This window comes from Periplaneta americana, chromosome 12 (assembly GCF_040183065.1).
Source record: "Periplaneta americana isolate PAMFEO1 chromosome 12, P.americana_PAMFEO1_priV1, whole genome shotgun sequence".
Lineage (NCBI taxonomy): Eukaryota > Metazoa > Arthropoda > Insecta > Blattodea > Blattidae > Periplaneta > Periplaneta americana.
Genome location: NC_091128.1, coordinates 49210137 through 49226971, shown reverse-complemented (window position 1 = coordinate 49226971; position 16835 = coordinate 49210137). Strand labels below are relative to the sequence as shown.

Below are 16835 nucleotides of genomic sequence, written 5' to 3'. Positions count from 1 at the left end.
CACTAAGCGAATGGCTGTGTTATCGGTTTACTACGCCAGACATCTGATCGAATTTAGACCAGATCTAAAAACATTTTGCTATCTAAAACGTTAGTAATGTTTCTTCGGAATTTAACCGTTACCTATGATATGAATCTTTCTGCAGCGCTACCCAACGTGACGCGAAGGTTAAGCTTCACAAAAGCCAGAGTAGTGCGTCAGAGTTCCATCTGCAGATATACTGAGGATCACGTAAGAGCAGTTCCTAAAAGGCCAATATGGCCGTCTCTTTAGTGTTGCCAACTGATACTAGATATCACCGAAAGATGGTAAAATCACAATGCCATGTACAATAATAATAATAATAATAATAATAATAATAATAATAATAATAATAATAATATAGTATTAACAATAACGATGACTTGCTTATTTATCACATCTCATCTTTATGTTGGGGAGATGTTTTCTAAATAGTTCAATAATTTGTGAAAGAGTAGCTATATTTTCCTTCTACACCTCTCGCATATTATGTTAGTAGTTAGTAGATTACTGTATGATCTAATATTAAAATGTATTTTGTCTTACAACATGAAATCCATTGTTTTGATTAAACAGTTTACGAATCACGAGACCTAACCTAAAAATGTATTTTGTTTCATCACGTAAAATGATTAGTACGAATTCCGAAAACGAATGCCACGTTGAGATGTATGCTTAGGAATATTTACTCCATTACTTTAATAAAAGTCTAAACACTAAGAAATTAATTAAAATATGAAATGGTATTTCTGTCGATTACCCAAAGTCTGTATCACACGAAATATATTTATTTACACTTAGCCTACCTGACTATAATCTTGAATTGTAACCACAACACAAAGCAACACATACAATAACTATTATGTATTAATATTAATACTGATATTAATTAATTATTAGTATGTTAAATTTCACTAGCTTCCAGTAACCTAAAACAATTTGAATTTTCAGAATTTAAATTACCGACAACTTGTGTTACTGCTGCCAACATAACAGTTATAAAATCACTACCAGTTGTAGTATTTCTCAGTACCGAAATTTGAAACGAAGTTAGCAAAAGAAAATTCAACCTGCAAACTAGAAAATCACCATAATCCACTAGCTTATGTAGTAATGGGGCGGAAATGGTTAGGTTTCACCCTTAGGGTATTAACACAATTTACTATATACAGACACGAAACTTGAGTTTTGAGGGTGCTAGAAACAATAGACTGTGACGGTACTATTTTGCATTGCCTGTAATGAGGCGATATTAGCGATCCTAGTGGTGAGCAACTATCTAATGTTTGCATATTTACTACGTATTGAGCTTCGCGACTGTATATATACTATACTGTGGTATTAAGTAAACTGATCCGGACTATGGACCAGGCTTGCCCAAACGAGGCCCGCCGGGCTTGCGCTGCGAGGCACGCATTTCTGTAGCTGATCTGTCCCTTCATTCCAACTCGAACCTTCAATTCCTCAGATAGCATGCTCAGCATTGCAAGGGGTAGGGGCCTATACAGGTTGCGTTAAAGTTGGCTTTTCGAGCACACAAACAACAATAGATACTGTACCTAATTTAAGGGGGAATGAGCTTTAATGTTTCTCAGTTAGGAACATGGAGGTGATGCACGTTGTTTGGTATGTAAGGTCATATGCAAGAAGGGCAGTTGAAAACGCCACTACGACTCTCACCATGCGACACAATACGTAAACTGCCAAGGAGAACAGAGAACTCTGTTGCTGACAGAATTGATAGCAAACGTAAGTTTGTAATATTTTAATGTAAATATTTCGTTGTTTATACTTTTCTAATAACTTAGTTGTCCGTATGAAAATGCAGTATTACTAACTTGTATTGGTGTAATGTAGAATACAATCATACTGTTAGCGTACTTAATATTTATCTCCTTATACTGAGGTTTTAAACATTTTATTTGGTTACTTTTAAATCGAACCCGATATTGAAGAAAATCAAGATACTAACAAGTCCATTTCTTGTTGTAGTAGAGGAGACAACAATGCCTGTTCCCTTTGCCTTCCTCGAGCACTGTTTGCCCCACTCTTTCGCAAACATGTCAGACTACCTTGATATTTATTAGGCCTATCAATCGAATTATCGCATTTTGGAAGGTAAAAGGAATGAAACGAAAAAATAGATATAAGAGTTTTGTGCAAGACATCCTTTTGTATAGAGGCAAAGCTTTCTTCTTCTTCTTCTTCTTCTTCTTCTTCTTCTTCTCTTCTTCTTCTTCTTCTGATTAAACTATAGCACAAAAGATCCAGTGTATACCCCTTAATCTGGAAATTACCAAAAAGACAGCAATGCGATACCAGTCTTGCGATACTACTGGATTTAATTTCATGAAATTCCGCAGAAGACAGTATATGTGAAGGCGAGGCTTGGTCATTGATAGACACTTACTTACTTACAATTGCTTTTAAGAAACCCGCAGGTTCATTGCCGCCCTCACATAAGCCCGCCATCGGTCCCTATCCTGTGCAAGATTAATCCAGTCTCTATCATCATATCCCACCTCCCTCAAATCCATTTTAATATTGTCCTCCCATCTACGTCTCGGTCTTTTTCCCTCCGGCCTCCCAGCTCACACTCTATATGCATTTCTGGATTCGCCCATACGTTCTACATGCCCTGCCCATCTGAAACGTCTGGATTTAATGTTCCTAATTATGTCAGGTGAAGAAAACAATATGTGCAGTTCTGTATTGTGTAACTTTCTCCATTTTCCTGTAAATTCATCCCTCTTAGTCCGAAATATTTTCCTAAGCATCTTATTCTCAAACACCTTTAATCTCTGTTCCTCTCTCAAAGTGACATTCCAAGTTTCACAACGATACAGAACAACCGGTAATAAAACTGTTTTATAAATTCTAACTTTCAGATTTTTTGACAGCAGACTAGACGACAAAAGGTTCTCAACCGAATAATAACAGGCATTTTCCATATTTATTCTGCGTTTATAATTTCCTCTCGAGTGTCATATATATTTGTTACTGTTGCTCCAAGATATTTGAATTTTTCCACCTCTTCGAAGGATAAATCTCCAATTTTTATCATTGATAGACACACGAAAAATAAAGTAATAGCTGTGGAATTGGACTACGTGAGAAGAAGTGTGGTCTTGGAAAGACAAGGGTAGAAATCAAACTGTTTAAACATATTATGAATGTCACTGCACCGAAAATAATGAAGTTAAAATATGAAATTAGATCTCGTGCATGTCCAACGAACTGAAGAAAAACGATGACACAAGACAATTCTGCAACTGTCACCGCTAGAAGTAGGAAAATAGAAGGTCACGCTTGACAGAGCATTCACGTGAAATAAAAGAAAATATGAATATACGGCATGGAGAGTGAGAGGGAAGGAAACTTCAGGGACAGACTAAAACTAACATGTAATAGAATATTAGTTATTAGCAGGCTTCAGACTTTGGACCCGAGACAATAAGTTTACTGTGCATGTACTATAGGTTGTTGACTCACTGCAGGTAGTGAAAGGTAGAGATATGTTGAGGTAACAACGTTGTTATTTAGAGTAGAGTACGGTAGTATGGGGAAACGCACACATACTCTATGTACATTCTGAAAGTAAATATACATTACACAATGACAATGTCAAGAGAATATGAAAAGCATTTATTCTCCTGTCCTTTATAAGCATTTGTGTTTAATTATACACAGTGTTAATGGTGAAAATAAACAAGTATCAATTTTAATATCTTCATTTAGCCTATTGGTCGTATTTAGAAATTGCAGTTACAGTACCGAATTGCACTACAAGATACATTCTCAGTGTCTCAAAAGTAAATCTTTTTCGCTTATCTGCCAAAGTTTGTACTGTGAAAAGCTGCGCTCTACGTCGCATGACGTGATACGAGCAAAACGAAAAAACCTAACATCATTTGCAGTCTCTAAGAGACAGTCCTTTATTCTCGAGTGACTCTATGTCTACTAATTTGCTGTTTATGTTACACAATGTTCCATATCCGTTATTTTTACATAAAATTGATTTCCACTTCTGTTTTACACGTTCAGTAACCGGTGTACTTGGTGTCTCATTAATTCTGTGTCATTTCCACAATTAATTTGAGGGCTTCCGGCATCTCTTGCTCTGACTTTTCTAACCGTGTAATAGTTTCAGACGCAGTTTTAAAATAGGTTTGTATGAAAGCCAAATTATTCGTCAGAACCTTCGAATCTAGAACGTTTTTCTTTGCGTACTTGTTGGCATTCATTATACTGTACCCCCACCCACTGTAACGATTTACTACTATACTCAGTAGGGGAGTGGTGGGTACAGTGAGACACAAAATATTAAGACATATGTATGCAAGTGATAATTGAAATATTTTTAAAATCGAGTGCAATAGAAATAGACATTAAAACATGAAGTATAATAATAAATAAACAAAAATGTTGATAGATGAAGGACATAATATACAATACGTGCTTGTCAAAAAAATGCAAATATCTCACTGTTCCCATTCAGGAGGGTACAGTGAGACACCACAGTGTCTATTGAAATTATTTACATTTATTTCGAAAGAAAACAAAAACCTGCTGTCTCTTTATCTTGACATGTTCTGTAGGCTTATTTAGAATCATTTTGATGTCTGACTTCGAAACCATTGAAACATCTGGAACATTTGGAAAAGTAAATTTTCCATGACATTTCAAATTTTTGTGAAAAATTGAAATTAATTTTTGGTGACAACAAAGCTTATGATTATAAGAATTTAATGCAATTATTTATTATTATTTAAACATTTTTTTTAAATTTTGTGAATAATTTTTTATTTATGAAACCATTAAAATGTATTGTATCCATTATTTTAAGCTACAGTTCCTAAATCGTTTACCAGTATGTTCATTTTTAATGTTAGTTACTGGTAAATGTAATATAATTACAGTTTGTTTTTGCAAATCATTGGTACATGGGAACAGTGAGACGTCTCAGTGTACCCTTCAATGGCATGTCTCACTGTTCTCTTTACGCATAGTTCATTTAAAAATGACGCCATAACTTCAAAATTAAAACAAGAAAGACGAAACTTTGCCAAACATAATCTCAAATACCATAGTATTAGGTAACAAAACATTCATATTTATATCTCATTTGTATATCCAATATAACCTTCATTAAACACAAGCCAAAATTTTACTTCTAGAGTGAAAAATTACGAATTATTTTTTCATTACTCACCTTTATAACTAGAATCAAATTGAGTATGAAAATACTGTTACTTTGCTCATGCAACATACAACTCCACTGTTACCAACATCTCAACATCAAAATTTACCATCTAATAAAAATATCTCACTGTTCTCCCTGTCTCACTGTACCCACTTCTCCCCTACGCCGTCATGCGGATTTCCCATTGAACTGCTCTTTTGGGCCCGAAGTCTCGAAGCCTGGTTATTAGTTCTCTCTCAGGATGAACAGTAAGTAAGTACAATGAACTGAATTTATGAAACAGTTGCCCTACGGAAACCATAATTCAGAAGCGGAACTATATGTTTAAAGTGGAAAGCAGTGTATGGGACTTGAAGACTGCGGTATACGCCACTGTTGCTAACGCCGGCTTTCACGCCGCAGCCTCTTCATTGGCGCTAATAGTACGATGATGTGGAACTTCGGAGAGTTAAGAGGGAAAGGCAGCCGATACAGAGAGTGAAGAAAGTTGCAAGGCTTTAGTAGCTCAGTGAAAGTCATCTCATAAAAAGAGCCATGATTTCAAAGAGCATATGTCAATGATTACACGGAAAGGCATGTTCCATTCTTAAGCTACCGTTCACACTTTGAAATTTAATTATTCAGAACCCTTGTATGCAAAACACTTATGATCATTCGAATCCAGTGTGATAGTGACTTTTTCACTGGAAAATGTGTGTACTTATAATGGAATGTAGAAGAACAAACCACATTTTAAAGTTTTCGAATCGAGACTGACAGGAACGTGAATGGAACTAAAGAAGCGACCTCAGATGACTGTACTACAATAATGCACACAATCAGCAGACCTCGTCACATCTTCGTTAGCTGACAAGAGACTGGATTTAGATCCCATGAAGGTTTATTTTTATTGTCGTGGGGGAAGAGAGGACCATAGGCGGAGAGAGAACAGTTTCCTTGGGGGGGGGGGCAAAACAAAACCATAGAATCCCTATATTTTAGTATTTAGTATTTATTTATTTAGAGAGATAAGGCCGTCAGGCATTCTCTGCCCCTCTACCAGGAGATTCCATCTATAATATGAACAATAAAATTACAATTAGTATTAAATTTACAATTACAATTACAAATAAAATTACAATTAGTATTAAATTTACAATTACAATTACAATAAAAATCAAAGTACGAAAAGATTACCTGACTAATGAAAGCTAGATAATTTATCATAGAAAAACAAAGAATATTTTATATTTACTGAATTACAAATTAAACCTAGAGTAACAAAATTGTATAGTGAAGAAATTATTGGATATTGAAATATTTTGTGATAGATTATGGAAACGATTTACAAGAAATCAATTACTGACCAAGTACCTAATAAGTTTGCGTTTGAATTAAATTTTATTTCGACAGTCCCTGATGCTAGCAGGTAGCGAATTCCAGAGTCTTGGCACGGCTATTGTGAAAGAGGATGAGTATGAGGAGGTGCGATGGGATGGTATTGTTAGTATTGTTTCATGACGAGAGCGTGTGTTCAGATTATGGTGGGAAGAAAGGTAAGAAAGCGAGACGACAGGTACGAAGGAATAGAAGAGTTCAAGATTTCGAAGAGAAGGAGAATTGAATGTAAATTTCTTTTCTTATCTAGTTGAAGCCAACCTGTTGCTTCCAGGGATGAGGTAATATGATCATATTTACGAACATTGCTTACAAAACATACACACGAATTATGAGTACGTTGAAGTTTCGTTTTGTTGTCGCTGGAGAGATCAGTCAGTAAAATGTCAGCATAGTCAAAATAGAGAAATACAAGCGTCTGCATGATATGACAAGGTTATGGGAGACATTATTTACCTTCTCCCCCCGTTATAGCTTGACCGTGGTACAGTATATCGGAATATGTTCATTTAATAAAGGTTTTTTTCGGGGGCATGTTTCTTACAGTGTTACAGCCATATCCGCGATGTTTCGGACCGAGTTGTATAAGGCTCCAACTGTAGGTCTACTATAAATTATAATAGGGCGTAACTTAAAACAATCTCCCTATTTTTCTCTCTCATACACAAATACAGGTATACATCAATAACACTACGTAACAGTGCTAACAGAAACTTTTTTTATCTGGAGCTTACCTTCCTGACGATATCATATGAAATGTAAATTCTAATTATTTTATTTAATCTCATCTTTAAGTTTACACATTATACTGGGATCACTTTTCTTTTTTCTGCATTGTTGTGCAGTATGTTATTCATACATCTCGAAGTGACGGCCTGAACATCAGCAGACTTCTAACACATGAATACAGGCTGTTACAAAAGAAACATTACAGTGCTTCCATTCCTCAAATGAGGTATAGAAATTCTTATACATTCAGAAATTTAAAATAAATATTATAGTTCAGACACATGGTGTGAAGACATTAATTCGCCAGTTTAAGCACAGAAACTTAATCATAAACGAAAGCAAGAAAATCTTTTGAATTCAATATTTTCTAACGTTAATAGGAAAAAAAAAAGAGTTCAGACAACAATAAAACCAGTGTCCTCCCCCCATAACTCCGCCTATGGAGAGGACCGAAGTTTTTCTGCACTTGAGGGACAGAAGGATCGATTATTCCTCGAGTAGGGTTATACTGTTCTTGTTCTAGTTATCAGTTCTCTAGTTCATGTCACTGTGACGTACATCAAGCTGTTTCTTTCAAGTAATCATTGTGGATGAAGCCTCAGGACTGAGCTACTTTGACTTTTTAATAATTTTAATACATCAATTGACCACCTCTGTGGCGTAGGGGTCAGCATGCTGGTCTCTTACGCAGAGGGCCCGGGTTCGATTCCCGGTCGGATTGAGTTTCCTGGTTGAGGTTTTTCAGAGTTTTTCCTCAACCGTAAGGCAAATGCCAGGAAATTCGGGCCACAACAACCCTGAATATCACCGGCCTCATTCATCACCGAAATCATATTCATATTTATTTATTTGATGGTGTCAGTAAAGACATATGTCATCACAAGTTCCAGGTCACATGGACCCTTGCCTTAACAAGAATATTGCTTAGTATAACATGAGTACGTAAATGAAGTGTGACCATCTTCTCCATCGGAAACGGAGACTGGTAAGCTGGACATGTAGATAAACTTTCAGAGTCAATGATTTTTGCAGAAAAGTTAACATTACTTGATTGTTCACTGAATGTTATGTGTAATTATGGTTTAATAAGTGGATTAGGGTATGTTTGTAGTTTCTGAAGATAATTTTTACGTAAGTGCTGCACGTTGTCACTGAATAAAATGATTTCCAGGTCACTGTACAGTTGTGCGTTAGTAATGTAAAAATCAGCACCTGTGATGGTTCTGCACACAGCTCTTCGGATGGCATCGAGTTTCTTGATGTGGCGGGGATGGGTTTGAGCCCAAATTTCTGACGCGTAGGACTTGTATGATCGTACAAGTGATGTGTACAGCAATAGTTTGGTTCTGAGGGGAATGAAGCTTTAAAGTATTGGATATAATGGTAAGAATCTTTGCAAAGCTCTGTCTCGTATTAACTGTATATGTTGTCTGTATGTCAAACGACTATCCCGTATTAGACCAAGATTTCTGACCGTTGTTTTGAAGGGGATGTGTTGATTCTGAACAGAGAGCGGTTGTAATAATAGTGGAAATCTCCTTGTAAAAACTACTGCTGTACTTTTTTCACCGTTAATTTTCAGTCGCCATCTTGTAGACCATTGGGTGAGTAAGTCCAAGGCTTCTTGCATCTGTTGTGAAGCACATTTGATGACGTAATGTTTTGTATATAGGACTGTGTCATCCGCATACAAGGCGTGTCGGCAGTTGGTGTGCTTGGGAATGTCATGAACGTATGTAGTGTAGAGAATTGGTCTAGAACAGAGCCTTGAGCAACTCCTGCTTCAATTTGTCTTGAACTGGAAAGGCAATTACCTTGTCGCACTCTGAATGATCTATTTTTCAGATAGTCTGCATTAAAATGTACGTATGCGTCAGGAACTCAAATTTTCTGTAGTTTGTAAAGAAGACCGTCATGCCACACTGTGTCGAATGCCTGTTGTATGTCCAGGAATGTTGCTATTGTGTGTTCGAAATGTTGATATCCATTGTTTATGTAATGAGTGAGCATATTAAGTGGATCTCTTGTGCTGTGCTTGGATTTAAAGCCGAATTGTTCATGTTGAATTCTATCTGGCTCTTTTGAAAGTGGATCTAGGCGGGCTAATACTAGGCGTCCCAGAACTTTGCCATGGAAATCAAGTAGACTTATCGGTCTATAGTTGTTAGGAAGTGTGGGGTCTATTCCTGGTTTAGCAATTGTGATGACAGTTGCTTCTTTCCATTGTGATGGGAAGTGTAAAAATTTCATACAGGCGTTATAAATTTTGGTTAGATGTATTAATGCCCGTTTGAGTAATCGTCTAAGGGCTAAAGGGAAAATACTATCGGGACAAGAAGTTTTATGGAGCGGTACAAATCAGTAATACATACAGTCGCCATCTAGTTCACAACAATAGAACCAGTCTCAACAATAGTACACAGGCCTTCGGATTTCAACCAAAGATTAACTCGCGATATGACCAAAGATGTTAAAGCGGGTATAAATAACAGCGAGAGAAAAAAAAAACTCCAATTATCTCCTTTTATTAAACAATTAAAGAAATTAAGAACAATATTTCACGTCTTATCCAGAATTAAAATCCAATTTGTAATACAAAAACTAAGTTTGACAGTGTTACTCATTAACACGAATTCACAAAGGGAGTGAGAATTTATTTTATTTTACCCATTACACATCGAATCTGAAACCGTTTGTTAGACGGAAGTCAGGGAGTTCTAATGACTGTATCCCGTTCTGAGAAGCATTCCCACATTAACGTTATGCATGACCTTGCATTGTTTTCTTCGTTATTGTCATTGACAACAGTAAACATGATTCAGGAAGCTGTAGCCTTCTCGTTGAAGGAAGACGAGACTGTTTCTTGGTTATTAAACGATATATTTTTTTTTCATGCATTAGTTTAAATATAATACATGGAATATGTTTAGATGTAAATAGAGATAGTACTCATACTTGTTAAATGAAACAGTAATTATGAATTTGTAAGCTTTCATGTTGATTGTGTTCAGGAGTAGACTTCTGAATAGTTCCAATACTTTGGAGATGTTAAGTTAAGAACACAGTGGAATACCCAAAAGTCTACTCCTAAAGAGTAGTTATCATTATGTTGTTGTGGAACAATTTATAAAGCAAATAATTTTAAATTGGGTGAAAATAATTTTATTAAAAATTAGTACAAGACAAATTTCGCCAAATGTTTTGAGATGCGTCAATGAATAATATGTCTAGACCATATTCAAAGATAAACCACACATGTTGGGCCAATTGTACAGTGTTCATAGATTTGATAAGAAACGCAAAAAATAATATATTACAGTTATATGAACACTTATATGAGTGTTCATATAACTGTAATATATTATTTTTTTACGTTTCTTATGTCTAGACCAGTCTAAATGGGTAGGTTCTATTTTACATAAAGATACTTAAAAATTACGTACCATCTCTTATCTAACATCTCGTTTTTTACCTTTCACTACCTCGAACCCGGAACATGTACCTTCTCTTTATTCCTCTGAACAGAACATTCTTCTACTTATCATCTCTCAGTTAATCGATTCCACGCCTTTAGAATTGTCTTTCTGATCTTGTCAGAAACTGTCGGACAATATCAAAATCCAAGTGTTAATAAAATTAAGGAATCGCATTCTACTGTTGTAATTCATGCTATTTTATGTCAATGCTTGTTAAGCATCAGTCGAGTCGCGCAAATTTGGTTTAACCAAAAACACACATTATAACTATCATAAATCATATTGTCAGTTTACTCCTAATATGCAATGCATTATTATTATTATTATTATTATTATTATCATCATCATCATGGTCCACACCTGTGGAGTAACGGTTAGCGCGTCTGGCCGCGAAACCAGTTGGCCCGGGATCGAATCCTGTGGTTCATTTCGAAGATAGGTGGATTCGTCGGGGATCCGCGAACTCTCCTTCACTTTTGACATTGGCACCACGAAACACAGATGTCACCACGCCACACAATTGAGGAGCATAGTATCACAGTCTAGTATATACAGTCACGAAGCTTAATACTTACTAAATATGCAAACATAGACAGTTGAAATATGCATCCGTAGATAGTTGCTCACAACCAGGATCGCTACTATCGCCTCATCACAGACTCTTTCCCTAGCAGACAATGAAATGTATTGTACTTTCGATATCGTGTTCTTTTGAAGAAATTAACACCTTCCTTCCACTATTGAAATATGAAATACATAAGGTTTATGTATTATTTTCATAAAATATATATTATATTCTATAAACTCACCTTCCTGGATCTTTCGGAAGAAGGATAACTCTGACCTCTTTTTCTTACAATATTTATAGTACCACAAACGTCTCCTTGTCCCGTATTATTATTCAAATTATTGTATTTTAGCCATTTACAGTTATTACAACCGATAACAAACGTTTCACAGTTTACATAGCTTTTCACAAAAATGCGAAATACGGAACAGTAAATGCTTTTTCGATCTAGACCAGTCCGTAATGTTTGTTCGGGTTTTCTATTTCATTGTATGGAGCTCAGTGAAATATTATATTATTACTTTATTGCATATCATTGGTACGCTTTATTTAGTGTAATTTGTCCATAAGTTCCGTTTACTTCTTATTGCATAATATGTTGCAGAAATAATTACAAAACTGTGTTATTTTAATGTGAAGAGAATTTTGCATGTTAACATAATCTGTTCGCATCAACATTTTAAGTTTAGAATGGAAGCTATTTTGAGGTTCAATAAAAACGAATTTATATTGTGATTTTAATTTAGCACATCTACCTTCCTTAATTGTAGACAGAAAATTTATCATATCACTCCTATGAAATTAGTGTACGTACGATTGTGTTACTTCGTCTCTTAGGTAGTAGATAAATACAATAATTCAGTACTCAATTGTAGTATTAAAATACAGACAAATAGAATGTGACGGGTGTCTTACATGACATTATGTTTAATTATAATGTATAATTGCGAATATAGGAATATAAGTTAATTATAGTAAACATAACCTATAATATCCATATGACATAACATATATATGTAGTGACAGGGCATTGGAGACCACTAAAATTAGACAGAAAGGGGCAACTGGTACAGTAAACATAACCTATAATTTCAACATATCTAAATATTTGTGCGGTGCAACTGAAAATTATTGAATCGTGCATAAATGAATGTACAAGAACTTTACAATATTTAATCGAAGTAAGGCAGATATTACACATACGAACAACGTAATTTTCGCACCAAAAATGATATTACACCTTAACTCGCAAGGAATTATGTCTGAAGTGTCCCCCTAATCACTGTTTTAAATTTTATTAATGGAATTACACTACATTTGAGAGAAATATATGTTACTCTTTATGCATTCCAATTAATTTATATGTTTGAAACGCCGCCCTTCGTGATCGGGTTAAGCGAGTCACATGGTGTGCCTTACGGCCTGTATTAGATCACGATGACTGTGGCACAGTCTATTGTTCCTAGTACTCACAGCGCTCCAAGCGGCTAGCAACTATCGCGAGAAATGCAACTCGTTGGCAAAAAATCATCCCACGCTTCGTGACTGTATATAGTAGATTGTGATAATATCAACGTTTTTTTTTCGATTCGAGATATCGGTTGTTTCTCATAGAATTTTGTATGCTTTAGGGTCCTGTGTTGTGCGTATCTTACCTGTTGTTCCTGGGGCTGTTGCTCCTGCACGGCAGATTCCAAGGGCTCCACAGGCAGGGACGCAACGAGATGCGCCGCTACGCACAGCACACACAGTAGCGTGAGGGTCCTCATCCTGACTGTAACAAAAGATAGCTACTTTAGCAGACAGTATGACTGCCGACAGTCTAGCAAACATAATATTCAGTAATTGCACCTGAAAATTACAGAAAAACGTGTCCTCGGTTAGCCATTTATCCGTAGACGACCTTGCATTGCGAATATATTCTGGATTACGTTTTCCCACAAATTATAATAAGCTGAATGACAATTACATTTCTACGAAGAAAAGTGGATCTCTGTTTAACTGAATAGACTATTCTTTTATTAGAAAACATTATTATTACTACTGTATTATTAATTCTTATATAAATCAGATCACTTTCCTTTCTAATCCTTCGTTCCGAATAATGAAATTTTATTACGACCATACTCTCTTTTCACCAACTTCAAATAACCAAATCAATTAACAATATGAACTAAAAAGACAAATAAATAGATCTCGTGATCAGAATTTATATTAGTATCTGTTGAAATGGAATAAACTCTTATATTATGAGACATTAGTTCTATCATTATATTGTTGTTGTTTAGTCAACTGTCTGAAGACAGGGTGGGATCTCATAAATGATCTCAACAACGCGTCACTAATAAGCCCAAGATAAGTATTTACCTAGGTAGACTAATTAGTCTGGATAGGGCCTGAAAATCCTTGCAAAATGAAGCTATAATTATGATTAGACCTTCATAAACACACCGCGGAACTTTATGCACTAAAAACCATAAAAATATATACATGCAACTATCCAGTAAAAACTGTTGATATATGCGTTAAAATTTAAGTACCCGATATATGCAGTAAAGAATATGCTTGATCCACATATCTTAATGTCTTACATAATGTGATATCTTCTTCTGCCCGAACTCTTCTCCCGTTCACCATTCCTTCCAGTGCATCCTTCAGTAGACAGTTTTTTCTACTAGTGACCCAACCAATTTCTTTTTCTCTTCCTGATCAGTTTCAGCATCATTCTTTCTTCACCCACTCTTTCCTGCACAGCTTCATTTCTTATTCTGTCTGTCCGCTTCACACTTTCAATTATTCTCCAAATCCACATTTCAAATGATTCTATTTCCTTCTCTTCACTTCGTCGTAATGTCCACGTATCTGTCTCATACAATGCTACACTACATACAAAGCACTTAACTAGTCTTTTCCATAGTTATTTTTCCAGATATCCGCAGAAGATGCTCCTTTTTCTATTAAAAGCTTTCTTTGTCACTACTGTCTTCATTTTGACTTCCTCACAGCAGATCATGTTACTGCTGATAGTACATCCTAAGTATTTGAAGATGTTCATTTGCTCTACTGCTTCATTTAGAATTCGTAAGTTTATCTTTATTTTCCTTCCTATGACCATGGTCTTCGTCTTATTTGCATTTATTTCATCCCGCACTGTTCACAGCTATCATTTAGCTTCTGTAGCATATCCCTTAGTATCATCTCCTCTTCTGCTAACAAAGACATATCATCTCATGCACTTTATTATTGTTCCTCCTACTATCACTCCCGCAATGTTCAGAAAACAGTTCTTCACTAAATCCTGCAAGTACAGTAATAAAGAATGATAGCAGAATATAAATGATAACTTGAATATTATTTATATCGATAAAGAACGATAACAAAATAAAATGATTTGAACAAGGCTCGAACTCACAACCTACGAATCATTAAGCGAACACATTACTGCTGCTCTACTGATGTGAATGACTCCTGATTAAACGTCTGAGTTCCGAAACTGTTTCTATAAGCGCATGCATCATGTAACATCACCGTTATCCGAAGTGGAGTTAGCATATATCCTCTGTACACGAGTGCGGCCACATTTTTTTTGACAGCTGTTCAAACAAGGTGTGTTCTAGTACAGCCTAAATATGTATGCATAGAAACTAATAGGCCTACTCAATAAAAATGGCTGTTGCTATACTCAAAACAATATATGGTGAAGTGAGGTACCATGAATAAAAATAGCTTACACTTCAGTGCTAACAATCATGAATCTGAAGCACTAATTTCACAAAGTTATTAAGGATAAGTTGTAATTGTTATATGACGAAAACAGTAACTTTTTATACAAATCTTATAAAGGAATGAAAGAATGATGATAATGATGATGATGATGATCATGATAATAATAATAATAATAATAATAATAATAATAATAATAATAATAATAATAAATTGTACTTACTATTTGGGAAAAGGAAATTGTACCAGAACAATGGAAGGAGTCCATAATCTTACCTATTTTTAAGAAGTGGGACAAGACTAACTGTGGTAACTTTCGAGGAATATCATTGTTGACGTCGTACAAAATTTTGTCCAATATTCTTTTGAGAAGATTAACTCCGTACGTAGATGAAATTATTGGGGATCATCAGTGTGGTTTTAGGCGTAATAGATCGACTATTGATCAGATATTTTGTATTCGACAGATATTGGAGAAAAATGGGACTGTAAGGGTACAGTACATCAGTTATTCATAGATTTAAAAAAAGGCATATGACTCGGTTAAGAGAGAGGTTTTATATAATATTCTTATTGAATTTGGTATTCCCAAGAAACTATTTCGATTAATTAAAATGTGTCTCAGTAAAACTTACAGCAGAGTCCGTGTAGACCAGTTTCTATCTGATGCTTTTACAATTTACTGCAGACTAAAGCAAGGAGATGCACTATCACCTTTACTTTTTAACTTTGCTCTAGAATATTAGGGAAGTCCAGAGAGTTTGGAATTGAATGGGTTACATCAGATTCTTGTCTATGCGGATGAGGTGAATATGTTGGGAGAAAATACACAAACGATTAGGGAAAATACGAAAATTTTACTTGAAGCAAGTAAAGCCATAGGTTTGGAAGTAAATCATAAAAGACAAAGTATATGATTATGCCTTGTGACTAGAATAACTTATTGTACGAAATGGAAACATAGAAATTGGAGATTTATCCTTCGAAGAGGTGAAAAAATTCAAATATCTTGGAGGAACAGTAACAAATATAAATTACACTCGGGAGGAAATTAAACGCAGAATAAATATGGGAAATGCGTGTTATTATTTGGTTGAGAAGATTTTGTCATCTAATCTGCTGTCAAAAAATCTGAAAGTTAGAATTTATAAAACAGTTATATTACCGGTTGTTCTATATGGTTGTGAAACTTGGACTCTCACTTTGAGACAGGAACAGAGATTAAGGATGTTTGAGAATAAGATTCTTAGGAAAATATTTGGGGCTAAGAGGGATGAAGTTACAGGAGAATGGAGAAAATTACACAACGCAGAACTGGACGCATTGTATTCTTCGCCTGACATAATTAGGCACATTAAATCCAGATGTTTGAGATGGGCAGGTCATGTAGCACGTATGGGCGAATCCAGAAATGCATGTAGATTGTTAGTTGGGAGACCGGAGGGAAAATGACCTTTGAGGAGGTGAGTTTAATTTGTTTGATGAGTGTGCCTGGAAAACATCTCAAGTTGTGCCAACTTAACAGTTACTAAATGAACAACTATAGTGATAATTGTAGCGTGCATGTATTCGAGAAGGTGTTGCTAGTAGTAAAGTGAACCTAAATGCTAGAAAATCACCAAATTTAAGCAGGTGATCAATTCGCTGGAGAAAGATGTTGGAGTTGCAACTTAAGACCTCAATACATTGAGCCGAGTATAGTATAAGCGGATTTAAAAAGGCAAGGTGAGGTAGATCA

At 35.4% G+C, this 16835-nt stretch overlaps 1 protein-coding gene across 1 annotated transcript in view; it reads right to left on the bottom strand.

Annotated features, from left to right (window-relative positions):
* Positions 1-16835, bottom strand: part of LOC138710391 (uncharacterized) — a 243110-nt gene that overhangs the window by 162439 nt on the left and 63836 nt on the right. Inside the window, exon 2 of the mRNA XM_069841276.1 lies at positions 13030-13148. Within this exon, the coding sequence (XP_069697377.1) occupies positions 13030-13143 (114 nt within the window). The 5' untranslated portion in view covers positions 13144-13148. The remainder of the gene's footprint in view (positions 1-13029; positions 13149-16835) is intronic.